The following is a 27,805-nucleotide window of genomic DNA, read 5'->3' on the forward strand; positions in this document are numbered from 1 at the left end:
AACCAGGGGGGGGGGGGGGGGGGTGACCAAGGGAGCGTCTTACTCCCCACTGCTGACATCAACCCTAGGGATCGCGGCCTCACACTACCCCTGGAGCATATGATCCCTGAGGCCTAGCGCTGGTGCCTCCGAGGTGGCAGTTGCATTAGCGACTGTTTGGTAGTTTCCATCCCGAAACAGTGCGGCTGTGTCTCGCGTTTCCCCTACTAAGCAGAACCGATGCCTTACCTTCTCCCTGTGCCCCGGCCACAGCCTGGTAATGTCTACTGGACTTGCTTGTACATCTACACAGACGCCCGCCAAAACAGCACTGTACATGTGGGTAAGCGTTGTCGCAACCCGGCGAGGAGTTGTTGGAGCGACTCTTTCTAAGGTACGTATAAGACGCTTTTTAAAAAGATCGCTCAAAAAATATAGTAAGACTATAAAAAATAAAATAAAAAAGCTTATGGCTGCTAGAAACCAGCAGCCCATTGACCATGGTCCGGCTGCTGACTCACCAAACAAAACAATTAATTGCCTGAGCCAGGAGGCAGGGATATAGGGACAGGCCCATTGCATTCTAGAAGGCCAAAAGCTTTGAGGGTTTGGTGCCAAACCGTTGTCACTACCTCATATCCCCATGTTATGCTGTGGAAAACCTGTGGACCCTGCAGGAGAAAACTATAAAGAAAAAAGTTTCATGAGCTTTGGGTAACATCAAACTGAACAAGGCCCTACTGGTTCTCAGACATTCTATGAATGCGTCTGTTGACGCATCTTCTCATAAGAGAGGATCTACTAGCCCAGGGATGTCTATGGCATCAGGGGCTAACAGGGCTGGCATTAATGATGTGGTTGTTAAAGCTATGATCCTTAAGGAGGGGTTTTCTGATTCAGAGCATGCTTAAAGCTAGAAACATGTCTCAGCAGAGAAATATATTAGGGTCTGGAAGAAGTATGTTCTAAAAAAGACAAAGTTTACAACCACATCTTTGTCCAGAATAAGTTGACAGTAATTCTTGAGATGAAGACATTTCAACATGATATGATGAATTTGCAAGCTCCACTAGCATCTTGGGATCGGAATTTAGTGTTGAATACCATCCCTTTGAACTAATTAACACTGATGATGTGATATTTCCATGGTCAACGGAGTGACGAAGTATCTTGTCTTTTTTGAATGAAATAATCTTTCCGGCCTATGGCAGTTTCAAACTTACACTGAAAACAGGACATTGTGATTCTAGCTTTAGGTAATAATCAGTCTACAAAGGAAAAGGGATCTCAGATTATTGGATGTAATTAGGGATTTGCAGGTATTTAATTGGACATGCAAGTTGAGAAAAACTAATGTCTTAGGGGGTAATTCAGAGTTGATCGAAGCAGCAAAATCGGCAACAAGCGAACAACTCGGAATGACCCCCATGGTTTTGCCCAACTGCTAACAAATTTGCTGCTGCGATCAACTCTGAATTAGGCCCTTAGTTGTAATGGTCAGCCGTGTGTTTCCAGGTGTTCAGCTTAGGAAGTTCCACAGGTTTATCAGCCACGGATGACCGTTATACGGTTGGAAAGTACTGGACACTGCAATTGTGAGCGTATCTACTTGTAGGGCCAGTTTAGGGACATACCCAATAGGATGAAAGTGAGAACTGGAGTTTTACATTTCCGTGCATCTACCGTGATAATTCTCTTGTTATGTATTATGTTGCTGTATTATGTTTATTTTCCTGTTCCAGAGTTGGTCTTCTTCCTTTCTAATTCCCTGTAGCTTTGGTTACAATAACAACTGTGTCCCTGCCGGATGTAGGGAATAAAGGAGTGAGGGGCAAAAAGTACAGAGAATAAATTTTAAAATGCTCAAGTAGTACTATAGCCCATGGTCTTGGCAAACGGAATAAAATATAAGTTTTAACATAAATACAAAAAGTTTGTTAATATAGCAAGGGTGAAATATGATTTATTTCCTTATCATTCTATAGCAGGATAGAGGCCTACTGTACCTACTATTCATACACATTATGGGAATGATTCTGAGATGAAAGCAAAGCAAAAAAGAGCAAGTAACTTTGCACCTTGGTAAAACCATGCTGCACTGTAGGTGTGGCAGATTTGGCAGGGGCGTTTCCAGGCTTAAAGCTAAAATGCAGTGTAAAAATACAGCTGTCCAGCACTCGTGGGCTACATGTAAAAACAGCCAGTATTTACCCTGCATGCAAAACATATAAAGAAATAGATTTGTGTCTTCTGGGATACAATGTACCACTCTGTGAAGTTTTCTTCCAAAGCCATCCAGTGAAAGCCCCAGAACAGGCTCCCTGGGTCAAAATTCTGCTGAGTACATTCTGCCATGAGGTCCGACCGACCCCAAACCCCCTAGTATGTCTTCTGGGATCCAATGTTAGCGCTCTGTGAAGTTTTCTTCCAAATCCATCCAGTGGAAGGCCCAGAACAAGCTCCCTGGGTCAAAGTTATTTCTTGCGCATTCTGCTGTGAGGGCCGTGCGACCCCAACTCTATAGTATGTCTTCCAACGTTATAACTTTGTGAAGTTTTCTTCCAAAACCATCTAGTCGAAGGACCAGAACAGGCTCCCAGGGTCGAAGTTCTGCCTGGTGCTTTGTGCCGTGAGGTTCGACCGGTACCCAAACCTTCCTAAAATCTTGCCAGGATCCAACCCAGTGGAATGACTAGAACAGGCTCCCAGGGTCAAAGTTCTGTATGGCACATTGCGCTATGAGGTCTGACCGGTACCCCAACCCCCTAAAACCTGGCCAGGATCCAACTGAACCGCCTCGCATTGGTTTCATCCCAATCGGTACAGCGGTATCCAAATGTATAACCGGACAGACAAACAAACAGATCAATTAATTTTATATATAAGAGCTTTGACTTGTAGTATTTCCATTGAACATAACTTAATGGTTCTACCAATAGTCTTTCTATGGGGCTGCTACAAATTTACCAAGCTACAGAATGTTGGCTGTGGTAGCTGATGCAATCTTCAGATGGCGTTATCCGTCGTATCCTATAGGCTAGTTTTGCAGGAGACTGCTGCCCACACGTGTCAGCATGCCATGCATACATAGCTCGTATCAGTCCTGAATAATTGCATTAGTTATCTCTTCACCTCTAACACATCGCAGAGACAAAGCCTGTCACTGGATGCGATTTTTAATAAATTTGGGCTGTACATATTGCTGTGATAATTTGCGATAACAAATGATAATTATTTGGTCTAAACCCCGATAATAAATATGTCCCTAAGATATTTTGCAAACACGGATAAAGCTAGGGGCCCCAAACCAGTACCTTGCCTGGGGCCCCATAAGGTCTTACTCCAGCTATGTCTTCAGCCACTTCACCCTTAGGCTTTAGGGGATGTCTGGGTCTGGGAAAATATTCTACATACATTGGATATGTTTGGTATATGCTAAGATTTTGGATTTAAGTGTTTTTATTATTAAATTGACTTACCTTCATAGAATAGGACATACAGAGCCTTCGAATTTGTGACATGCACATAATAACTACTTGATTTTTCAGTACCAATACTCCAGTTTCTGCCAATTTGCTCACCACTTTTTCCTGAGAACACTGCACTCTGTAGCTAAAGGACGACATAAATATATTGATAATGAACATTCAATATACCATGAAATTATATTTTGCACCTTTCATTTGTATTCTGCTAGGGTCTAGGCCAATTTAAAGCTGGGTACACAATGAGCAATATATTGGCTGTTCAACTAAGCACCCGATATAACGCAAGCCTGTCGGCAGGTGTGTACCCCCCACACCCCCAGCCGCGATATGTCCGTAAATGACGTTGTGTCACTGTGGATGGCGGATACTGTATATCTTAATATATATCGGCGCATTTGGCTGTGTGTACGGGTGGCCCGCCGACTTGCTGCAGAGAGATGACAGCACATTCAAATGCCCGTCCAGCTGGGGGTCCTGACCAACACATCAAGCGTCGTGACGACAGGTCCTCAGACGTTGGTGTTACTCAACTTATCTACTTTTTAAACTTTTAGTATGCCTTATAGAAAGCAATGCATTTATTAAAAACACCAAAAATAAACAAGACAAAAAAACAGCAATGGGAGCAATGTCAGACAGCCATTTTAGGAGAACGCAGCTCGATGAGATTTCGAAACTACTACAGTTTAAAACCCCTGTGTTAGGACAGCTTTCAGTTATTTACTCACCTATTTCCCCCGACACCTACTCCTGCTTATAGGTAAGCATTTCCGGGGATCCTCCTTGCCACCCTTTACAGCCCTGGCCTTACCCTGCCACCCAGACCAGTGCTGAAGTGGAAAACTTATACACCTGCAGGACGTCACAGCGTGCTGTCCAGACCCCGGGTCTCCTCCTGTGCCATCCACCTGCATTGGCCTGGTAGAGCTGCTGCTTGCCATCTGCGGAGGCCAAGTAGTAAGCTGCTCAGAGACTGCAGACGGGCTGCCTTGTTGCTCTGGCTGCAGTAAGTGCTCTCCTCCCCCTGCTCTCTGTCTCTTGTGGGTTGTTTAGTCATCTTCCTACAGCTTCTCCTCTCTGTTAAATACCTCAATTCCCTGGCGCTTAGGGACTGCTAACATGAGGTGGTGATCTTGCCTGTGACCTCACTGTAGCTGGTCCCTCATTCAAAGTCAGCTCTGCTGGACCTTTCATAAACATCACCCATGGACCTTTCATTTAGAGCTGCTACTCACCTGTGTTGCAGTTGCTTACTGGACTGTTGGCTGTGCTTCTAATCTACGCAGGTCTCTATTGCATCTTTCCCTTTTACGGTGCCCATATGCCTTGAAAGTTGTCTGCTCCCAACTTCACTGGGGATTCTGACTACAATGGGCCTCATGTTCTGAAGATGGCTGCCATGTTTTAACTACAGAATGCTGAGAGGAACCCGAGATGTGACTTTTCTGAGCTGTGCCTGTTTGCAGTTTGTCTTATAACTGGAACTCTGACATTCTTCCTCATGTGGAGATGGAGCACAGTTATATCTCCTGCTATTTCAGCTAAATCTTCACCAAACGCAGCCTTTCACACTGACTAGAATCTCCTCTTCTTCAGCCACCACTTCGTCTGGCCCCAGAGCTCCACCTATGGCCTCAGGAAACTCTGATGGCCATTCCACCCCTGAACTCCAATCAGCACACCGGTTTTTAGGAGGAACATAGGTAAAGCGTGGAAACTCAACTTGGTGATCTGCACTTTCTCACATCAATCCCACCTGGTGATAGAGATGCAATGAGGACTTGATGAGACTGATAAACCTGATGCCCTTACTTAAATCTTTAATGAACTTCTGGGTGCTGATCCAGACTCTCGTATCAGGCACATAGGGCTCTACACCTAAAAGGCATGCCTTTAGAAAGAACCTGGGATATAATCTTCCATTTACATTATTTCCCTGTTGTCACAATCCTGACTGTAGGTTTATATTTGGTGACTTACCCCTGCCATCTGTCCTGGATCCTGTGTCTTTTCACTCACGGAGTTAAACAGCTTGTCAGCACTATGAGTTTTCCTGAGTTCTCTGCCTGAGAGGTAATCAGCTCCACCTGTGGTGATCTCCTGTGTGAGGCTGAATTCAGTAATCTAAAAGCAAGCATCCTGTGTTTTGCAGAAGTCCAGGCTTCAGTGTTCTCTTGGCCTGCTAGGCCTCATTCTACATCACAGCCTTGGCTAGAGTAGTCACATGACAGTGACATCACCTAATCCTGCCCACCAATCATCAAGGACCAGGAAGTATAAATCAGGAGGCTGAGTTGGAATCTGGGCCAGTTCCTTGTGTCACATACAGCCTTGTGTGGGTCTTAAGCTGAGCTCCCTAAAGGTAACCTTTGTACCTAAGTTCCTGTGGAAACTCTGTTCCCTTGTTACCGTTTGGTTTATTTGTGTGTTGCCATTTGATTTCACCATTTCCCTGAGTCTCAATGTAAAGGTACAGCTGCAATGTTTCGTCTTAAAGGCACAGTACTGAATTCCGTGTTCTCCACTGAAAACCACAGCTGTCGTGTTTCAGTTTTACTACTGTTGTAGTTGGGATCTCCAGGGCTCAGTACCTCGTGCCTCAGCATCTCCGTGCTTCCAGCATCTCCGTGCCTCAGCATCTCCGTGCCTCAGCACCTCCGTGCTTCCAGCACCTCAGTATCTCCGTGACTCAGCATCTCCGTGCCTCAGCACCTCAGTGCCTCAGCATCTCCGTGCCTCAGTGCCTCAGTACCTCCGTGCTTCCAGCACCTCCGTGCCACAGCACCTCCGTGCCTCAGTACCTCCGTGCTTCCAGCACCTCAGTATCTCCGTGACTCAGCATCTCCGTGCCTCAGCACCTCAGTGCCTCAGCATCTCCGTGCCTCAGTGCCTCAGTACCTCCGTGCTTCCAGCACCTCCGTGCCACAGCACCTCCGTGCCTCAGTACCTCCGTGCCACAGCATCTCCGTGCTTCCAGCACCTCCGTGCCTCAGCACCCCTACGCACCCCAGTGTCTCTACGCACCCCAGTGCCTCCACGCACCTCAGTGCCTCCACGCACCTCAGTGCCTCCACGCACCTCAGTGCCTCCAAGCACCTCAGTGTCTCCAAGCACCTCAGTGTCCGCAAGCACCTCAGTGTCCGCAAGCACCTCAGTGTCCGCAAGCACCTCAGTGTCCGCAAGCACCTCAGTGTCCGCAAGCACCTCAGTGTCTCCAAGCACCCCGTGCCCTTTAGCACAATTATACCTGGTATTCTTCACTGATTCATCAGTGCCTTTCCAGTTCTGTCTTTCAGGAGACCTTCAGCATACCTCCTGTCTGCCGACCTAATCCTGCATGAGGAGAACCTAGATTCGGCCATCTCTGCTGCGGTTCTTCTTCCCAGTCACCGGAGGAAACCCAGAGTCCACAGCATTTCCAAACCAGGTCAGTGGTAGTATTCACATAATCCTCCAGTCGCCCGCACAGACTTCACTACACCGGGTTCACAAAAACCTCAGTCATGACAGTAGGAACTGGCCACATGGACCCGGCCGAAAGTGTTAGTCTGACGCATGACCTCCTAAGCAATATTGCAGGACGCTTGGAAGGTCTGGAGTCGACTCAGCATCGATTGGCACAGTGTCTGCAGCGGAATTCGTCCTCCAGAGATTCTATGACCTTCTGCTCTAAGACTCCTGACCAACTGCAGATTTTCTACCAGATGTTACTACAGTTACAAGAACTTTTGCCTAGTATTCTCTCTGTGATGCCTGATCTCCTCAGGAATACTACCAACGTTGTTGATCCTGTTTTGTCCCATCCAGTTAATAGAGTCTCTTCCTCTGCGCAAGGGAAAGTTTTTCATCAGAGCTATCCACGGCCCAAGCTCTCTGAAGCTGAACGTCAGCGGCGTAAGGAGCTACATCTCTGTCTTTACTGTGGAAATTCTGGTCATTTTGTTAAAGACTGCATTCTTCGCAAGCCAGGTAATAGTGACAAATCTCAGTATCATAGTGCTCATGTCTACAAGTCATCCACAGTATCCGATCCTTCTGCTGCTGACGGGGGTATCAAGAAGGCTACTCTTCTGAGAGAGACTCAAATTTATGACTGGGGTCCGGTGGTTAAAAGACCTTATCCCAAGTTGGGTGTCCAGAGAAGAATGTTCAAGCCATTTACAGTCACAGAGGAGTCTGTGTCCACAGCCCCAGGAGGGGCATCTTCAGAGCGTCCAGCCCCAGTGAGGGGTTCAGAGCGTCCAGCCCCAGAGAGTCTTCAGAGTGCTGCCCAGCCAGAGATTCTACAGAGTGCTGCCCAGCCAGAGATTCTACAGAGTGCTGCCCAGCCAGAGATTCTACAGAGTGCTGCCCAGCCAGAGATTCTACAGAGTGCTGCCCAGCCAGAGATTCTACAGAGTGCTGCCCAGCCAGAGATTCTACAGAGTGCTGCCCAGCCAGAGATTCTACAGAGTGCTGCCCAGCCAGAGATTCTACAGAGTGCTGCCCAGCCCCGTGAAGAGGGGGCTCTTGCCTCAACCCAGCCTCGTGAAGTGGGGGCTCTTGCCTCAGCCCAGCCCCGTGAAGAGGGGGCTCTTGCCTCAGCCCAGCCCCGTGAAGAGGGGGCTCCTGCCTTAGTTCAGCCCCGTGAAGAAAGGGCTCAGTCCATCCCGGTTCCAGCCGGTCCAGCCATACTCCAGGCCCAGCCTGGTCAGTCCGTCCCGGTTCCAGCCGGTCCAGCAATACTCCAGGTCCAGCCTGGTCAGTCCGTCCCGGTTCCAGCCGGTCCAGCCATACTCCAGGCCCAGCCTGGTCAGTCCGTCCCGGTTCCAGCCGGTCCAGCCATACTCCAGGCCCAGCCTGGTCAGTCCGTCCCGGTTCCAGCCGGTCCAGCAATACTCCAGGCCCTGCCTGGTCAGTCCGTCCTGGTTCCAGCCGATCCAGCAATACTCCAGGCCCTGCCTGGTCAGTCCGTCCCGGTTCCAGCCGGTCCAGCAATATTCCAGGCCCTGCCTGGTCAGTCCGTCCCGGTTCCAGCCGGTCCAGCAATACTCCAGGCCCTGCCTGGTCAGTCCGTCCCGGTTCCAGCCGGTCCAGCAATACTCCAGGCTCCGCCTGGTCAGTCCGTCCCGGTTACAGCCGGTCCAGCAATACTCCAGGACTAGCCTGGTCCGTCTCCTTTGGCTCCAGCCAATTCAAGTATCCTCGGATCCAATCCAGTCCTACTCGTCCAGCCAAAGCTTTCTTCAGTTTCATCCTCTAAGCCTGCCAAAGATAGTCCAAGTATCTCCTTCCGTAGGAATCCGACCATTCAGGTTGGTCATGTAGGAGTCTCTCCTAGCTCAATACTAAGTTCTCCGCCAAAGAATTTAAAGTTACAGTGCACTTCTAGGTCATTTTCAAACTGTGTATCTAAAGGAGATTCGTATTTTCCGTTAGACTTGGACTCAGACTCTGAATTTGATCCAGTTTATGATGCTACTCCTTTCCTGGGAGGTGCTGTTCCTTCCTGTTATGCTTCCATGCATGAAGAGGTTCCAGAATCGCCAAAAAGCTCTACAGGTCTCTGTGGAGAGGAACCTTCTACAGTTTATTCCTCAGTCCTTTCGGATGAAGGAAATTCCAGTCTTGTCTATGATGGATGGTCTACCTGTTCTGAAGATGAAGATCAGGAAGACTTCTAAAGAATCCAGCTTAAGTTTTGTTCTGGACCCTCTGGTTTCCACTTTTTAGAAGCTTTGTGTACAAGTTATTCATCAAGTTCCTCTAAGATTCAAGATGGGTGTCCGGAGTCCACCCTTGAAGAGGGGGATACTGTCACAATCCTGACTGTAGGTTTATATTTGGTGACTTACCCCTGCCATCTGTCCTGGATCCTGTGTCTTTTCACTCACGGAGTTAAACAGCTTGTCAGCACTATGAGTTTTCCTGAGTTCTCTGCCTGAGAGGTAATCAGCTCCACCTGTGGTGATCTCCTGTGTGAGGCTGAATTCAGTAATCTAAAAGCAAGCATCCTGTGTTTTGCAGAAGTCCAGGCTTCAGTGTTCTCTTGGCCTGCTAGGCCTCATTCTACATCACAGCCTTGGCTAGAGTAGTCACATGACAGTGACATCACCTAATCCTGCCCACCAATCATCAAGGACCAGGAAGTATAAATCAGGAGGCTGAGTTGGAATCTGGGCCAGTTCCTTGTGTCACATACAGCCTTGTGTGGGTCTTAAGCTGAGCTCCCTAAAGGTAACCTTTGTACCTAAGTTCCTGTGGAAACTCTGTTCCCTTGTTACCGTTTGGTTTATTTGTGTGTTGCCATTTGATTTCACCATTTCCCTGAGTCTCAATGTAAAGGTACAGCTGCAATGTTTCGTCTTAAAGGCACAGTACTGAATTCCGTGTTCTCCACTGAAAACCACAGCTGTCGTGTTTCAGTTTTACTACTGTTGTAGTTGGGATCTCCAGGGCTCAGTACCTCGTGCCTCAGCATCTCCGTGCTTCCAGCATCTCCGTGCCTCAGCACCTCCGTGCCTCAGCACCTCCATGCTTCCAGCACCTCAGTATCTCCGTGACTCAGCATCTCCGTGCCTCAGCACCTCAGTGCCTCAGCATCTCCGTGCCTCAGTACCTCCGTGCTTCCAGCACCTCCGTGCCACAGCACCTCCGTGCCACAGCACCTCAGTGCCTCAGTACCTCCGTGCCTCAGTACCTCCGTGCCTCAGTACCTCCGTGCCTCAGTACCTCCGTGCTTCCAGCACCTCAGTATCTCCGTGACTCAGCATCTCCGTGCCTCAGCACCTCAGCATCTCCGTGCCTCAGTACCTCCGTGCTTCCAGCACCTCCGTGCCACAGCACCTTCGTGCCACAGCACCTCCGTGCCTCAGTACCTCCGTGCCACAGCATCTCCGTGCTTCCAGCACCTCCGTGCCTCAGCACCCCTACGCACCCCAGTGTCTCTACGCACCCCAGTGCCTCCACGCACCTCAGTGCCTCCACGCACCTCAGTGCCTCCACGCACCTCAGTGTCTCCAAGCACCTCAGTGTCTCCAAGCACCTCAGTGTCCCCAAGCACCTCAGTGTCCGCAAGCACCTCAGTGTCCGCAAGCACCTCAGTGTCCGCAAGCACCTCAGTGTCCGCAAGCACCTCAGTGTCTCCAAGCACCCCGTGCCCTTTAGCACAATTATACCTGGTATTCTTCACTGATTCATCAGTGCCTTTCCAGTTCTGTCTTTCAGGAGACCTTCAGCATACCTCCTGTCTGCCGACCTAATCCTGCATGAGGAGAACCTAGATTCGGCCATCTCTGCTGCGGTTCCTCTTCCCAGTCACCGGAGGAAACCCAGAGTCCACAGCATTTCCAAACCAGGTCAGTGGTAGTATTCACATAATCCTCCAGTCGCCCGCACAGACTTCACTACACCGGGTTCACAAAAACCTCAGTCATGACACCTGTCAAATAGATGTTGAGAAATGTCAGGCAAGCTACGGAGACTGACTTTAATGGATACACAATTTCAGATCTACCAAGATCTTTCTTGGAATACACTCCAGCAGTAACGCATGCTCCATCCTCTTATGGAGGAACTCGGGACATCAAATTTTGTGGGACTTTCCTTCAGGCATCCAGGTCATGCAAAAGGGGAAGCTCCTCATACTTCGGAACCCTGAAGATGTACCCCAATTTAGTGCTTCACTTGGCATACTCTCTTTGTCTCTCCCTAGTTGGCTAGACTCTTTGGATTCCCCATCTCCACAATTATCTTACAGGGAGACATGGCTATGAGTCAGGAAATCCAGGTGCAGACCCCATGGCGACTGCATGGTGTCACGATCCGGGTATCTGGACGCCATTACTTACCCTTCAGATGCCTCCTAAGGCTGGCTCAGCGTTCCAGGACCGGATCCCGCTGTTCCTGAGTTTCCACATGCAGAATGTCAGAGTGGTGATTTCATCAGCCGCGGCCTCCGCTGTGCCCGCGTGGTTAAATGTGCGCTTGTCAGTCTGGCGTCTCCTGTCTCCTGTGGCCGGCGTCGCCATTACTGTTTCAATTCTCACATGGATTACAAACCAAACTTCCCTCCAAGTGTCTGCATGGGCGCAGCCATCTTGGATTTTGTCATCTGAGCATTTCCACCAATCTGCTGTCTGTATTGTTGATTTGCATAATTGCCTAGCCAACCCCTTCCTTGCTGCAGGTATAAGTAAGCTGTGCCTGAGCAAGGAAGGCGTCAGTGCTTTGGTTGTCTAACCTAGTTCCAGTTTGTCTCTCTCCTGTGGTTGTCTTCCAGGTTCCAGCTCCTGTCTCCAGACTTCTGCTATAGAGACCCGCACCAGCATTCCATCTGCATTGTAGCCTGACTCTCCGATCCATTCTGGACTCACCTGTTTCCAGTTACAACAATCACCTGCTTCCAGCCCAGCTTCCAGCAGTGTACAGCTTCTCTTAAAGGGCCGGTGTCCTTTCTGCAGTTTACCACTCTCCACCGGTATTATTATTTCACCGCTCTCAAACTCCAAACTTCATCAATCACCTGCTTCCAGCTCAGCTTCCAGCAGTGTACAGCTTCTCTTAAAGGGCCGGTGTCCTTTCTGCAGTTTACCACTCTCCACCGGTATTATTATTTCACCGCTCTTAAACTCCAAACTTCATTATTATTTCATCGCTCTCAAGTTCGTTTATTATTTAACTGGTTCCAGCCAGTATCCACTCCGTACCAACAACAGTCTGGTTCCAGCCAGTATCCACAGCAGCCGTTTTATCTTCAGCAACCCAGCCTTTCCTGGAACACCAGCTGGTACGATCCTGGGTTCTCTCCATTGCTACAGTCAGGTCTGGTAAGGACTTTCCAACTAGAAGATTATAAGAACTGTCTCACTCTACCAGTGCCTGTGGCCCTTGCCACCCTGTAGTACCCAGGAATTGTATTTATCCTCTGTTGACTTTTATGTTTCCTTTACTGCTGCTGTGTTACGGAGTTTGTCATAATAAACATCATTGACTTTTATCCTGGTTGTCGTGGTCACGCCTTCGGGCAGTTATTCTACATGTTACTTACATGTCTAGGGGTCTGATACAACCTCCCAGGTTCCGTTACATCTCAGCCCCTACAACTGAGGCTGCCTCCCGTCAGCTCAGGCCCTCAGTTGTGACAGTAAGCACTGACCTAATGAATCCAGCCGGAGACCAGGATCAAGCGGCCAGGCCAATGCAAGAACTGGCAGCCCGACTTGAACATCAGGAGGCTGCACAGGGCCACATCATCCGCTGTCTCCAGGATCTCTCTACACGGCTGGATGGGATTCAAACGACCCTCCGTGGACCTGGCACGTCCGGTGCGTCCACTACAGTGACACCAGCTGTAACCCCACCCACCTTACCCATTTCCAGTCCACATCTTCATCTTCCAACGCCAGCAAAATTTGATGGATCTCCAAGGTTCTGCAGGGGATTTCTCAATCAATGTGAAATCCACTTTGAGCTTCTACCTGGCAATTTCTTCAGTGACCGTACCAAAATTGCCTATATCATCTCCCTTCTCAGTGGCTCAGCCCTTGACTGGGCATCACCTTTATGGGAGAAGTCTGATCCCCTGCTATCCTCCTATACTGACTTTGTAGCTACATTCAGGCGCATCTTCGACGAGCCAGGCCGGATAACATCTGCTTCATCTGAGATTCTCCGTTTACGCCAGGGAACACGTACTGTGGGACAGTATCTTATACAGTTTAAAATCCTGGCATCCGAACTGGCATGGAACGACGAGGCCCTGTATGCTGCATTCTGGCATGGCTTATCAGAACGCATCAAGGATGAGTTAGCTACCAGAGACTTGCCCTCTAAGTTGGATGAGCTAATTTCTCTTTGCACGAAGGTTGATCTACGTTTCAGAGAGAGAGCAACTGAGCGAGGAAGATCATCTACTCCTAAATCTTCTGCTCCTCCTCCTCGTCAACCATCTCCATCCAAGGATGAGCCTATGCAAATTAGTCGTTCTCGTCTATCTCCCGCTGAGCGCCGAAGACGTCTCTCTGAGTCTCTCTGTCTCTACTGTGCAGCTCCGTCGCACACTATCAATGCCTGTCCCAAACGTCCGGGAAACTCCAGATCCTAGCTCGCCAAGAAGAGGGCCGGCTAGGAGTAATGATCTCCTCTCCATCTTCTCATGACTGTAACCTCCCAGTGTCGCTCCAAATTGCTCAACGTTACAGGAACGTCATTGCCCTCCTTGATTCCGGAGCAGCTGGGAATTTCATAACCGAAGCTTATGTTAAACGGTGGTCCCTACCCACCGAGAGACTGTCCTCGTCCATCTCTTTGACTGCCGTGGATGGCAGCAAGATTTTTGACGCAGTCATTTCCTTAAGGACTCTTCCAGTTCGTCTGAGAGTGGGAGTTCTTCATTCTGAGTATATTTCTTTTTTAGTGATTCCAAGAGCCACACATCCAGTAGTTTTAGGCCTTCCATGGCTCCGTCTCCACAACCCATCAATTGACTGGACGACTACGCAAATACTGGCATGGGGTCCCTCCTGTGCTGAGACTTGTTTAGCCAAAGTTCTTCCTGTTTGTTCTTCCTTCCCCAGGTCATCTGATGTTCCGCCTCCTCCATATCAAAACTTCACGGACGTGTTCAGTAAAGCCTCTGCTGATATCCTTCCTCCTCAGAGAATGGGACTGCCCAATCGACCTCATTCCAGGGAAGGTTCCACCGCGAGGCCGAACTTATCCGTTGTCTCTGCCTGAGACACACTCCATGGAAGAGTACATCAAAGAGAACCTGGCGAAGGGTTTCATCCGACCATCTTCTTCTCCAGCCGGCGCAGGCTTCTTCTTCGTTAAGAAGAAAGACGGTGGTCTGCGTCCGTTCATCGACTACAGAGGTCTGAACGACATTACCGTCAAGAACCGATACCCTTTACCCCTGATTACCGAGCTCTTTGATAGAGTTAGTGGTGCAACTATTTTCACAAAGCTGGACTTGAGGGGTGCCTACAATCTCATCCGAATCCGTGAGGGTGACGAGTGGAAGACCGCCTTTAACACCCGTGACGGACATTATGAGTACCTCGTCATGCCCTTCGGATTGAGCAATGCTCCAGCAGTCTTCCAGCACTTCGTGAATGAGATTTTCAGGGACATCTTGTACCGCCATGTCGTGGTTTATCTAGACGACATCCTCATCTTTGCTAATAATCTCGAAGATCATCGTTTCTGGGTAAAAGAGGTTCTTTCCCGTCTCCGTGTCAATCACCTCTATTGTAAATTGGAGAAGTGTGTGTTTGAAGTTAAAACCATTCCGTTTCTAGGTTACATTGTGTCCGGTTCCGGACTAGAGATGGATCCTGAGAAACTCCAAGCAATCCAGAATTGGCCTATACCCTTAAGCCTCAAAGGGGTCCAGAGGTTCTTAGGGTTCGCCAATTATTATAGAAAATTTATACGAGACTTTTCCACCATTGTGGCGCCTATCACTGCATTAACCAAGAAAGGTGCTAATCCGTCCAAGTGGTCCGAGGAAGCTACACAGGCCTTTCACCTTCTGAAGCAACGGTTCATCTCTGCACCAGTTCTGAAACAGCCCGACACCGACTCTCCTTTTATCTTAGAGGTAGATGCCTCCTCCGTTGGAGTAGGAGCAGTGTTATCCCAGAGGGCCAAAGATGGACATCTACATCCTTGCAGTTTCTTCTCCCGGAAGTTCTCCCCAGCTGAGCGCAACTATGCCATTGGCGATCAGGAGTTGCTAGCCATCAAGCTCGCTCTGGAGGAGTGGAGATACCTGTTGGAGGGAGCTTCCCACTCAATCACCATTCTTACCGACCACAAAAATCTTTTATATCTCAAAGGCGCACAATGTCTGAATCCTCGTCAGGCCAGATGGGCACTTTTCTTCTCTAGGTTTGACTTTAAACTCCAGTTCTGTCCGGGTTCTCAGAATCGTAAGGCCGATGCCCTTTCCCGCTCATGGGAGCAAGAAAATGAGTCCGAGTCTGCAGACAAGCATCCTATTATTAATCCGTTGGCATTCTCCACGGTAGGGATGGACTCTACGCCTCCACCAGGGAAAAGTTTTGTTAAGCCAGTTCTAAGGAAGAAGCTCATGCATTGGGCCCATGCTTCCCGTTTTGCTGGACATACAGGCATTCAGAAAACCCTTGAATTTATTTCTAGGTCCTACTGGTGGCCAACTCTGAAGAAGGACGTTATGGAATTTATTGCCTCCTGCCCAAAGTGTGCCCAACACAAAGTCTCCCGCCAGTCGCCTGCGGGGCAACTGGTTCCATTATCTGTTCCCCGTCGACCTTGGACCCATTTGTCGATGGACTTTGTTTCCGATCTACCTATCTGCAACAAGTTTAATACCATCTGGGTGGTAGTTGACCGGTTCACCAAGATGGCACATTTCATCCCTCTCACCGGTCTTCCGTCAGCTTCCAAGTTGGCTCAAGTGTTTATACAAGAGATCTTCCGACTTCACGGTCTTCCTGAAGAGATCATCTCGGATCGTGGAGTACAATTTGTAGCCAAATTTTGGCGAAGTTTGTGTCAAGCCCTCCAAGTCAAGTTAAAGTTTTCCACGGCTTACCATCCTCAGACCAATGGTCAAACCGAGAGGGTGAATCAGGACTTGGAGGCCTTCCTCCGTATATATGTGTCTTCCTCTCAAGATGACTGGGTTCAACTCCTTCCTTGGGCCGAGTTCAGCCACAACAATCAATACCATTCCTCATCTTCTTCTACACCATTCTTCATTAATTATGGATTCCACCCTAAAGTCCCAGAATTCCAACCGCTTCCCGCAACTTCTGTTCCAGCAGTGGATGTCACCTTGCGTCAGTTTTCAAATAACTGGAGGAACGTCCGCGCAGCCCTGCTTAAAGCCTCATTCAGGTATAAGAAGTTTGCCGATAGAAAGCGTAGAGCGGTTCCTGCTCTCAAGGTGGGTGATCGTGTGTGGCTGTCCACGAAGAATTTGAGGTTGACAGTTCCCAGCATGAAATTTGCACCTCGCTACATCGGACCCTTCAAGATTGAACAAGTCATCAATCCTGTTGCCTACAGGTTACAGTTACCATCCTTCTTGAAAATACCCAGGACATTTCATGTTTCTTTGTTGAAACCGCTGATCCTGAATCGGTTTCATTCCGCACTTCCTCCAGCTCCCAAAGTTCAGACTCAACGGGGAGTCGAGTACGAGGTGGCCAAGATTTTGGACTCACGTTTCCGTTACGGTCAGTTACAATACCTCATTGACTGGAAGGGCTATGGTCCTGAAGAGCGCTCTTGGACCAATGCCTCAGACGTCCATGCTCCTGCCTTGGTCTGAAATTTCCACGCAAAGTTTCCTTTAAAGCCTAAGAAGTGTCCTGGGGCCACTCCTAAAGGGGGGGGTGCTGTCACGATCCGGGTATCTGGACGCCATTACTTACCCTTCAGATGCCTCCTAAGGCTGGCTCAGCGTTCCAGGACCGGATCCCGCTGTTCCTGAGTTTCCACATGCAGAATGTCAGAGTGGTGATTTCATCAGCCGCGGCCTCCGCTGTGCCCGCGTGGTTAAATGTGCGCTTGTCAGTCTGGCGTCTCCTGTGGCCGGCGTCGCCATTACTGTTTCAATTCTCACATGGATTACAAACCAAACTTCCCTCCAAGTGTCTGCATGGGCGCAGCCATCTTGGATTTTGTCATCTGAGCATTTCCACCAATCTGCTGTCTGTATTGTTGATTTGCATAATTGCCTAGCCAACCCCTTCCTTGCTGCAGGTATAAGTAAGCTGTGCCTGAGCAAGGAAGGCGTCAGTGCTTTGGTTGTCTAACCTAGTTCCAGTTTGTCTCTCTCCTGTGGTTGTCTTCCAGGTTCCAGCTCCTGTCTCCAGACTTCTGCTATAGAGACCCGCACCATTCCATCTGCGGTGTAGCCTGACTCTCCGATCCATTCTGGACTCACCTGTTTCCAGTTACAACAATCACCTGCTTCCAGCCCAGCTTCCAGCAGTGTACAGCTTCTCTTAAAGGGCCGGTGTCCTTTCTGCAGTTTACCACTCTCCACCGGTATTATTATTTCACCGCTCTCAAACTCCAAACTTCATCAATCACCTGCTTCCAGCTCAGCTTCCAGCAGTGTACAGCTTCTCTTAAAGGGCCGGTGTCCTTTCTGCAGTTTACCACTCTCCACCGGTATTATTATTTCACCGCTCTTAAACTCCAAACTTCATTATTATTTCATCGCTCTCAAGTTCGTTTATTATTTAACTGGTTCCAGCCAGTATCCACTCCGTACCAACAACAGTCTGGTTCCAGCCAGTATCCACAGCAGCCGTTTTATCTTCAGCAACCCAGCCTTTCCTGGAACACCAGCTGGTACGATCCTGGGTTCTCTCCATTGCTACAGTCAGGTCTGGTAAGGACTTTCCAACTAGAAGATTATAAGAACTGTCTCACTCTACCAGTGCCTGTGGCCCTTGCCACCCTGTAGTACCCAGGAATTGTATTTATCCTCTGTTGACTTTTATGTTTCCTTTACTGCTGCTGTGTTACGGAGTTTGTCATAATAAACATCATTGACTTTTATCCTGGTTGTCGTGGTCACGCCTTCGGGCAGTTATTCTACATGTTACTTACACATGTCTAGGGGTCTGATACAACCTCCCAGGTTCCGTTACATCTCAGCCCCTACAACTGAGGCTGCCTCCCGTCAGCTCAGGCCCTCAGTTGTGACACATGGCTGGTGATGAAGCAGTTACCCGAATTGGAACTTTATGCTTATGTATTATTATGGTCATTAACTATATTAGTGGCTTGCTCACTGTCTTTACATTTGTTTGTTATTTTTGGTTAGATAGGATTCTTTTGTTTCTAGGATTTTAGCTACTTGGTTGCCCATATCCCACTATAGAAATGTGATCTTAGACTTTTAAGTGTAAGCAGATTAGTATTTACTATTTTTGTTCCAGCATAGTGCCCATTTAGTGTTATTTGTTATCTGCTTCAGACGCTTATCATTCATCATATATTTGTTCTATGTATACGTAAACTGTCATTGGTGTCATATCCATAACTACCCTCACACTTCCCCCTACCGCACTGTAAACATGATATTCATGGACCCAATAGGGGTTCGACATAGGTATCCCGACACCCATCAGAAAGCGGTCACTGAAATCCTGACAGGGTCAGGAGACCGATGCCAGAATCCCGACAAGTGGCATCCCGACCGCAAGCATAGCGGGCAGGTTAGGGTTAGTGCCGGGGGGAGGTGGGGGGTTACGGGGAATAGAGGTTAAATTTAGGCACCACCTGGGAGTGTTTAGTTTAGGCTGCGGGGAGAGGTTAGGGTTAGGCTGTGGGGTGGGGGGTTAGGCACCACCGGGGGAGGTTATGTTTAGGCACTAAGGGGGAAAGACTAGGGTTAGGCTGCAGGGAAGGGGGCGGGGTTAGGTTTAGGCACCACTGCTGCAAGGTAAGGGATAGGCACTATATGGGGAGGTTAGTGGGTAGGGGAGAGGGGGGAACATACTTACCTCGACCCTTTCGGGATTTCCCAGATCAGGATGATGGTGTTATTGTGACTGCCGGCATCCCATCCGGCGGTCCTTCATACTAAACACGGGGCTTCCATGGCTTTACAGAGATTTCTGATTACGAATTTATTCCTCTTTCAATTCAGTTGTTGTTCATATCAATGCAAGTATGTTGGTATGTTGTTTTTCATTTTTAGTCTGGTCCCATGCAGATGTCACAAGTCTTCCAAGCGGTAGGTTGAGTCTCAGGGTATCAAGGTGTTTCTATGTGACCACTGATTATGGCTAAGTTATCTATCTTTTCTAATAATATGAAGGGCATCAATTTACCTGAAAAGCAGTCCAGTCTTTTACATTTGTTACACATGGATAAAGTTGAGAAAGGAGCCTCTCCATTTCTACACTCCCGCCATTTTCCACTAGGGTTATTTAACAATTTTTCTGAAGCCAAAGCTAAGGGGGTGGCCATTCTGCTCTCTTAAGTATCTAAGGCTTTTAGACATCAGTGACACACCTGAACGCTATTGGAAATGGAAGTGGTTTGTTAGTTAAGGCACCGCTTGCCAATCAAAGATTTTAATTTGTTAATCTCTACATGCCCAACTTGGGTCAATCTACCTTTCTGCATAAATCCCTAGAACTCATAGAAGACAAGCTGGAAGGGAGTCTGGTAGTGGGCGGGAATTTCAATTGGGCTTAGGAACCCTCCTTACATACTTCTGGAGACCCCCGCTCTTCCCTTAAGGTAGCCAGGAAATTTAGATTGACCCTACATGATCTTCAATTAGTGGACACCTGGCGGTTCCTACATCCAGCAGAGAGGGACTACACCTTTTTCTCTCCTCCCATGAGGGAACTATTCGCAAGCCCCACCACGGCGAGCGTACATTCCCGCAGCATGCCGCCACCCTTAACAGAGCCAGAAGAATGAAGAGTGGTGAGTACTGAGCCGGCGTCCCGGTTAGCGGGGCGCCGGCCATTATGGGGGCACGAGGGTACGGAGACACACTGCTTCTCAACGAAAGAACTTTAAATACAACAACATTGGGCAAACTTGCTGGCAATTCAACTACCTGCACGTCACAACCTATTATGTCTAACCCATTGTGAGGTACAATCTGTTTTTCACATTGCTAATTATTCTTCATTTCTTTACACAGTTAGCATATAACCAAACTGCTGTTGGGTTTTGTCAGCAAAACTGAATTCACTGCGAAGAAAGATAATTAGATTACAATCATGAAATTCTTTAAAGTGTTCCTTACTTTATCTCCCACAGTAACAAAAACCATTATGTCTTCTACTCCATCATGATCTACATCTGAAATTTTCAGCACCGGCTCTTTAACAATTGCTGTAGCATCAAAGCCAGTTTGTGTTTCCCACAAAATGTTTCCTGGAACACAAGGAACTAACCTGTGACAACATATCAGAATCATACAAGTTTACACATTAACACAGTACAATAATGGGCCCGACTGGACAAAGTGTACACACCTGAGTGATTGTACCACCCACTCTACTGTATACGAGAGCAGCAGTCATTATTATTATCAGCACTTACACCTAGCCCATGCTAGATCCAGCTGATTCTGGCATCCACAATGTATATGTATGGCTTAGAATAGTGAGTTAAGCCCCATACACACTGGACGACCTCTCCTAATTAGCACTAAGTGCTATATAGCTGATCACCAGTGCATACACACTGAACAATATCGCATACCTCCCAACATGACACTCTCCAGGAGGGACAAACTGCTCTGCTACTAGACGTCCCTTTTAATATGTGATTGACATCACCTGTGCTGAAATACCTTTCCTATCCATTAACCTGTTCAACACAGGTGCCGGCAATCACAGATTAAGAGAAAAGTCCAGAAGCAGAGCATTGTGTCCCTCCTGGAGAGGGTCATGTTGGAAGGTTTGATATTGTTCAGTGACGTCATCCCCCGCACTCCCCGAACATGCAGCTCAATGATATAGTTAAAGTTGAGCTGCATGTTTGGTAGACAATGCCTGAACAAGAATGACCCGCGGTGCGCGCATCGTTCAGGCAATAGATCTTTTAAAAAAATATTGTTTTCGATCATATCGTCTCATACCTCCCAACATGACCCTCTCCAGGAGGGAAAAAATTATCTGTTTCTGGATTTTTCTCTTAATTTATGATTGCCGGCACCTGTGTTGAACAGGTTAATAGATAAGAAAGGTGTTTCAGTACAGGTGAGGGCAATCAAAAATTGAGAGAGAAGTCCAGGAGCAGAGTATTCTGTCCCTCCTGGAGAGGGTCATGTTGGGAGGTATGTAGTCTAGTACATAGGTTCTCAAACTCGGTCCTCAGGACCCCACACAGTGTATGTTTTGCAGGTAACCCAGCAGATGCACAGGTGTATTAATTACTCACTGACACATTTTAAAAGGTCTATAGGTGGAGCTAATTATTTCACTTGTGATTCTGTGAGGAGACCTGCAAAACATGCACTGTGTGGGGTCCTGAGGACCGAGTTTGAGAACCTGTGGTCTAGTATATCAACCAGTGTGTACAGGGCTTAACTCTGGCTACACAACAATACCCTCCAACACACCCACAAAACTGTTCTCTTGTGTGTGTCACAGTTGCCACCCATCAATGCCAATTTAGCAGCCGCACAGAAACGACCAAGATGAGTATGACACTGTGAACACATGTATGATTTAAAGATGCATATGCAGCCCATGGATAATATTCAAAAAAATCGCTAGAGGTGGCAGCATTACAAGTTGCATTTGACTCAGAATCAGACTTGGGGAGATGTATGAAGCAGTGAAAAGAGTGAAGTGGGCCAGTGGAGAAGTTGCCTATGACAACCAATCAGCTTTGAAGTAACATTTATCAAGTGCATGCTATAAAATTATAGGTAGCTGATTGGTTGCCATGAGCAACTTCTCCGCTCTTTTCATTGCTTCATACATCCTTCACTCATATCTCAAAATCTTCTGGCTCATTTTCATATGAACAGCACATCAGTATAAGCAAAGACAAAGTTAACAATCTCGGCTAAATCACACTTTTGACTCTTTACAAAGTAAGCAGAGACTACCTGAACTGGAGCTCCGAGTGGTCTTTGTCTGCCTACTCTAAAATAAAACACATGAATTACAGTGTGACACATAGGAGCCACAAATCAGAATGATCTCTTGCACAAAGTATAGGGCTTGTTCAAATACCCACTGACAGTAATGACATCTACCTCAACAAGCAGACTGATGAGGACAGTGCAGTCACATACTGTAGGTGAATCTCTGCTTTTAGTTATGTGCACATAATGCAGCTGCGTTGTGCAACTCTGAATCTGGCTTATAGTCTCTTCTTAAATATGCAGATATATCACAGGATATAAGTGTGAACAGAACTGTTTAATAGCAACCCTTACCTGTTTCTGAATCAATTGCTAACATAAATGCAGATCTCCTAATAATTAGGCAGCCAGCACGTTCCACGCCACCAAGATTCTGAATACCGCACTCCACTAACTGCACATCATCATCAGCCACAGGTCTGACCCACAAGGCACTTCCATTTGTTCCAGACAAAGCAGATAAAAAGGAGCATGGCAAGTTGAATCCTGCACATATTCAAAAGGTCTAATGTCATTTATATTCATAGTGAAACAAAGAAATGAAGGGAAAAGGATAGGTGCGCTCACCAGCAGCAGATCAATCTATATTATGTCTAAGTGCTAATTATCTATTTTTTTCATTGTATGTGGAAATTCATTTATATTCATACCTAACATTTTCATTCACCAACAATTTACCTTAACGTTCAACTTCAATCACTGTTGGATTACATTTATTGTTAACATTAGATTTCTCCTAAACAACTACTCCTATTAAAATACACCTACAGTATCAATAGAATACTATGCATGTATAAATAAGAATTTACTCACCGGTAATTCTATTTCTCGTAGTCCGTAGTGGATGCTGGGAACTCCGTAAGGACCATGGGGAATAGCGGGCTCCGAAGGAGGCTGGGCACTCTAGAAAGATTTATGACTACCTGGTGTGCACTGGCTCCTCCCACTATGACCCTCCTCCAAGCCTCAGTTAGGACACTGTGCCCGGACGAGCTGACATAATAAGGAAGGATTTAGAATCCCGGGTAAGACTCTTACCAGCCACACCAATCACACCGTGCAACTCGTGATACTATATCCAGTTTGACAGTATGAAAAACAACTGAGCCTCTCAACAGATGGCTCAACAATAACCCTTTAGTTAACAATAACTATTTACAAGTATTGCAGACAATCCGCACTTGGGATGGGCGCCCAGCATCCACTACGGACTACGAGAAATAGAATTACCGGTGAGTAAATTCTTATTTTCTCTAACGTCCTAGTGGATGCTGGGAACTCCGTAAGGACCATGGGGATTATACCAAAGCTCCCAAACGGGCGGGAGAGTGCGGATGACTCTGTAGCACCGAATGAGAGAACTCCAGGTCCTCCTCAGCCAGGGTATCAAATTTGTAGAATTTTGCAAACGTGTTTGCCCCTGACCAAGTAGCTGCTCGGCAAAGTTGTAAAGCCGAGACCCCTCGGGCAGCCGCCCAAGATGAGCCCACCTTCCTTGTGGAATGGGCATTTACAGATTGTGGCTGTGGTAGGCCTGCCACAGAATGTGCAAGCTGAATTGTACTACAAATCCAGCGAGCAATAGACTGCTTAGAAGCAGGAGCACCCAGCTTGTTGGGTGCATACAGAATAAACAGCGAGTCAGATTTTCTGACTCCAGCTGTCCTGGAAACATATATTTTCAGGGCCCTGACAACGTCTAGCAACTTGTAGTCCTCCAATTCACTAGTAGCCGCCGGCACTACAATAGGCTGGTTCAGGTGAAACGCTGACACCACCTTAGGGAGAAATTGGGGACGAGTCCTCAATTCTGCCCTATCCATATGGAAAATCAGATAAGGGCTTTTACATGATAAAGCCGCCAATTCTGACACTCGCCTGGCTGAAGCCAAGGCCAATAACATGACCACTTTCCACGTGAGATATTTCAGATCCACGGTTTTTAGTGGCTCAAAGCAATGTGATTTTAAGAAACTCAACATCACGTTGAGATCCCAAGGTGCCACAGGAGGCACAAACGGGGGCTGAATATGCAGCACTCCTTTCACAATGTCTGAACTTCAGGCACTGAAGCTAGTTCTTTTTGAAAGAAAATCGACAGAGCCGAGATCTGTACTTTAATGGAGCCTAGTTTTAGGCCCATATTCACTCCTGCTTGCAGGAAATGCAGAAATCGACCTAGTTGAAATTCCTCTGTTGGGGCCTTTTTGGCCTCGCACCATGCAACATAATTCCGCCATATGCGGTGATAATGCTTTGCTGTAACATCTTTCCTGGCTTTAATAAGCGTAGGAATGACTTCTTCCGGAATACCCTTTTCCTTCAGGATCCGGCGTTCAATCGTCATGCCGTCAAACGCAGCCGCGGTAAGTCTTGGAACAGACAGGGCCCCTGCTGACGCAGGTCCTGTCTGAGCTGCAGAGGCCATGGGTCCTCTGATATCATTTTCTGAAGTTCCGGGTACCAAGCCCTTCTTGGCCAATCCGGAACCACGAGTATCGTTCTTACTCCTCGCCATCTTATTATTCTCAGTACCTTTGGTATGAGAGGCAGAGGAGGGAACACATAAACCGACTAGTACACCCACGGTGTCACTAGAGCGTCCACAGCTATCGCCTGAGGGTCCCTTGACCTGGCGCAATATCTCTTTAGCTTTTTGTTGAGGCGGGACGCCATCATGTCCACCTGTGGCCTTTCCCAACGGTTTACCAACAGCAGGAAGACTTCTGGATGAAGTCCCCACTCTCCCGGGTGTAGGTCGTGTCTGCTGAGGAAGTCTGCTTCCCAGTTGTCCACTCCCGGAATGAACACTGCTGACAGTGCTAGTACGTGATTTTCCGCCCATCGGAGAATCCTTGTGGCTTCTGCCATTGCCATCCTGCTTCTTGTGCCGCCCTGTCGGTTCACATGGGCGACTGCCGTGAGGTTGTCTGACTGTATCAGTACCGGCTGATTTTGAAGCAGGGGTCTTGCCTGACTTAGGGCTTTGTAAATGGCCCTCAGTTCCAGAATTTATATGTAGGGAAGTCTCCTGACTTGACCATAGGCCCTGTAAGTTTCTTCCCTGTGTGACTGCTCCCCAGCCTCGAAGGCTGGCATCCGTGGTCACCAGGACCCAGTCCTGTATGCCGAAACTGCGGCCCTCTAGAAGATGAGCACTCTGCAGCCACCACAGTAGAGACACCCTGGTCCTTGGAGACAGGGTTATCATTTGATGCATTTGAAGATGCGATCCCGACCACTTATCCAAGAGGTCCCACTGGAAAGTCCTCGCATGGAACCTGCCGAATGGAATTGCTTCGTATGAAGCCACCATTTTTTCCAGGACTCGTGTGCAACGATGCACCGATACCCTTTTTGGTTTTAGGAGGTCTCTGACTTCAGAATCCAGCCATGCTGTTGTAGCACCTCCTGAGATAGTGCTACTCCGACCAGTAACTGCTCCCTGGACCTTGCCTTTATAAGGAGATCGTCCAAGTATGGGATAAATAAAAACTCCCTTTTTTTGAAGGAGTATCATTATTTCTGCCATTACCTTGGTAAACACCCTCGGTGCCGTGGACAGTCCAAACGGTAGTGTCTGGAATTGGTAATGGCAATCCTGTACCACAATCTGAGGTACTCCTGGTGAGGAAGGTAAATAGGGACATGCAGGTAAGCATCCTACATGGTAATCCCTCCAGGCTTGCAATAACCGCCCTGAGCGATTCCATCTTGAACTTTGTTATGTAAGTGTTCAAGGATTTCCATTTTAAAATGGGTCTCACCGAACCGGCTGGTTTCGGTACCACAAACAGTGTGGAATAGTAACCCCGTCCTTGTTGAAGTAGGGGCACCTTGACTATCACCTGCTGGGAATACAGCTTGTGAATTGCCTCTAGCACAGCCTCCCTGCCTGAGGGAGTTGTCGGCAAGGCAGATTTGAGTAAACGGCGGGGGGGAGACGCCTCGACTTCCAGCTTGTACCCCTGAGATATTACTTGAAGGATCCAGGGATCCACCTGTGAGCGAGCCCACTGATCGCTGAAATTTTTGAGGCGGCCCCCCACCGTACCTGGCTACGCCTGTGGAGCCCCCGCGTCATGCGGTGTACTCAGAGGAAACAGGGGAAGAATTTTGATTCTGGGAACTGGGTGCTGGTGCAGCTTTTTTTCCTCTTCCCTCGTTTGACCCGCCTGCTTTTTTGAAGCCGAAAGGACTGTACCTGATAATACAGTGCTTTTCTTAGGCTGTGAGGAAACCTGAGGTAAAATATTTTCATCCCAGCTGTTGCTGTGGATACGAGGTCCCAGAGACCATCCCCAACCAATTCCTCACCCTTATAAGGCTCTATGTGCCTTTTAAAGTCAGCATCACCTGTCCAGTGTCGGGTCTCCAATACCCTCCTGACAGAATGGACATTGCAATAATTCAGGATGCCAGCCGGCAAAATATTCCTCTGTGCATCCCTCATATATAAGACGACGTCTTATGTTCGCAAAATAGTATCCCTGTTTGAAAGGGGTACAGACCACGCTGCAGCAGACTGCAGGTCTCAGTCTAGTACCTGAGTGTGTAAATACAGACTTCAGGATAGCCTCCTGCTATTTATCAGCAGGTACCTTCAAAGTGGGCGTATCCTAAGACGGCAGTGCCACCTTGACAAACGTGTGAACGCCTTATCCACCCTAGGGGATATCTCCCAGCGTAACTTATCCTCTGGCGGGAAAGGGTACGCCATCAGTAACTTGTTAGAAATTACCAGTTTCTTATCGGGGAAACCCACGCTTTTTCACACTTCATTCACTCATTTGATGGGGGAACAAAACACTGCCTGCTTTTTCTCCCCACACATAAAACCCTTTGTTTTTAGTGGTACTTGGGTTAATGTCAGAAATGTGTAACACATTTTATATTGCCGGGATCATGTAACGGATGTTCCTAGTGGATTGTGTACATGTCTCAACCTCGTCGACACTGGAGTCCGACTCCGTGTCGACATCTGTGTCTGCCATCTGAGGGAGCGTTGATGGCCTTTGAGACGCCTGGGCAGGCGCAGGCTGAGAAGCCGGCTGTCCCATAGCTGTTACGTCATCCAGCCTTTTATGTAAGGAGTTGACACTGTCGGTTAATACCTTCCACCTATCCATCCACTCTGGTGTCGGCCCACAGGGGCGACATCTCATTTATCGGCATCTGCTCCGCCTCCACATAAGTCTCCTCATCAAACATGTCGACACAGCCGTACCGACACACCGCACACACACAAGGAATGCTCCAATGAGGACAGGACCCACAAAAGCCCTTTGGGGGGACAGAGTGAGAGTATGCCAGCACACACCAGAGCGCTATATAATGCAGGGACTAACTGAGTTATGTCCCCTATAGCTGCTTTTATATAATTTATACTGCGCCTAAATTTAGTGCCCCCCCTCTCTGTTTTAACCCTGTTCTGTAGTGTAGACTGCAGGGGAGAGCCAGGGAGCTTCCTTCCATCGGATCTGTGAAGGAGAAATGGCGCCAGTGTGCTGCAGGAGATAGCTCCGCCCCTTTTCCGCGGACTATTCTCCCGCTTTTTTCTGGATTCTGGCAGGGGTATTTTCCACATATATAGCCTCTGGGGCTATATATTGTGGTATTTTTGCCAGCCAAGGTGTTATTATTGCTTCTCAGGGCCCCCCCCCCCCAGCGCCCTGCACCCTCAGTGACCGGAGTGTGAAGTGTGTATGAGGAGCAATGGCGCACA

The 27,805-nt window shown here is 48.0% G+C and overlaps 1 protein-coding gene across 6 annotated transcripts in view; it reads right to left on the reverse strand.

The window, feature by feature from the left end:
- The window catches only part of FAM234A (family with sequence similarity 234 member A), a 173,420-nt gene that overhangs the window by 63,689 nt on the left and 81,926 nt on the right, over positions 1-27,805 (reverse strand). For 5 of the 6 annotated variants that reach the window (XM_063934206.1, XM_063934202.1, XM_063934204.1 and 2 more), the window contains exons 4-6: positions 22,375-22,566; positions 20,224-20,354; positions 3,459-3,591 (exon numbers count right to left, since the gene is read on the reverse strand). In XM_063934206.1, coding sequence (XP_063790276.1) covers positions 3,459-3,591; positions 20,224-20,354; positions 22,375-22,566 — 456 coding nt within the window. The remainder of the gene's footprint in view (positions 1-3,458; positions 3,592-20,223; positions 20,355-22,374; positions 22,567-27,805) is intronic. The other variant, XM_063934207.1, reaches the window with a different exon arrangement.

The sequence above is a fragment of the Pseudophryne corroboree genome, chromosome 7, assembly GCF_028390025.1.
Source record: "Pseudophryne corroboree isolate aPseCor3 chromosome 7, aPseCor3.hap2, whole genome shotgun sequence".
In the NCBI taxonomy this organism is placed as follows: Eukaryota; Metazoa; Chordata; class Amphibia; order Anura; family Myobatrachidae; genus Pseudophryne; species Pseudophryne corroboree.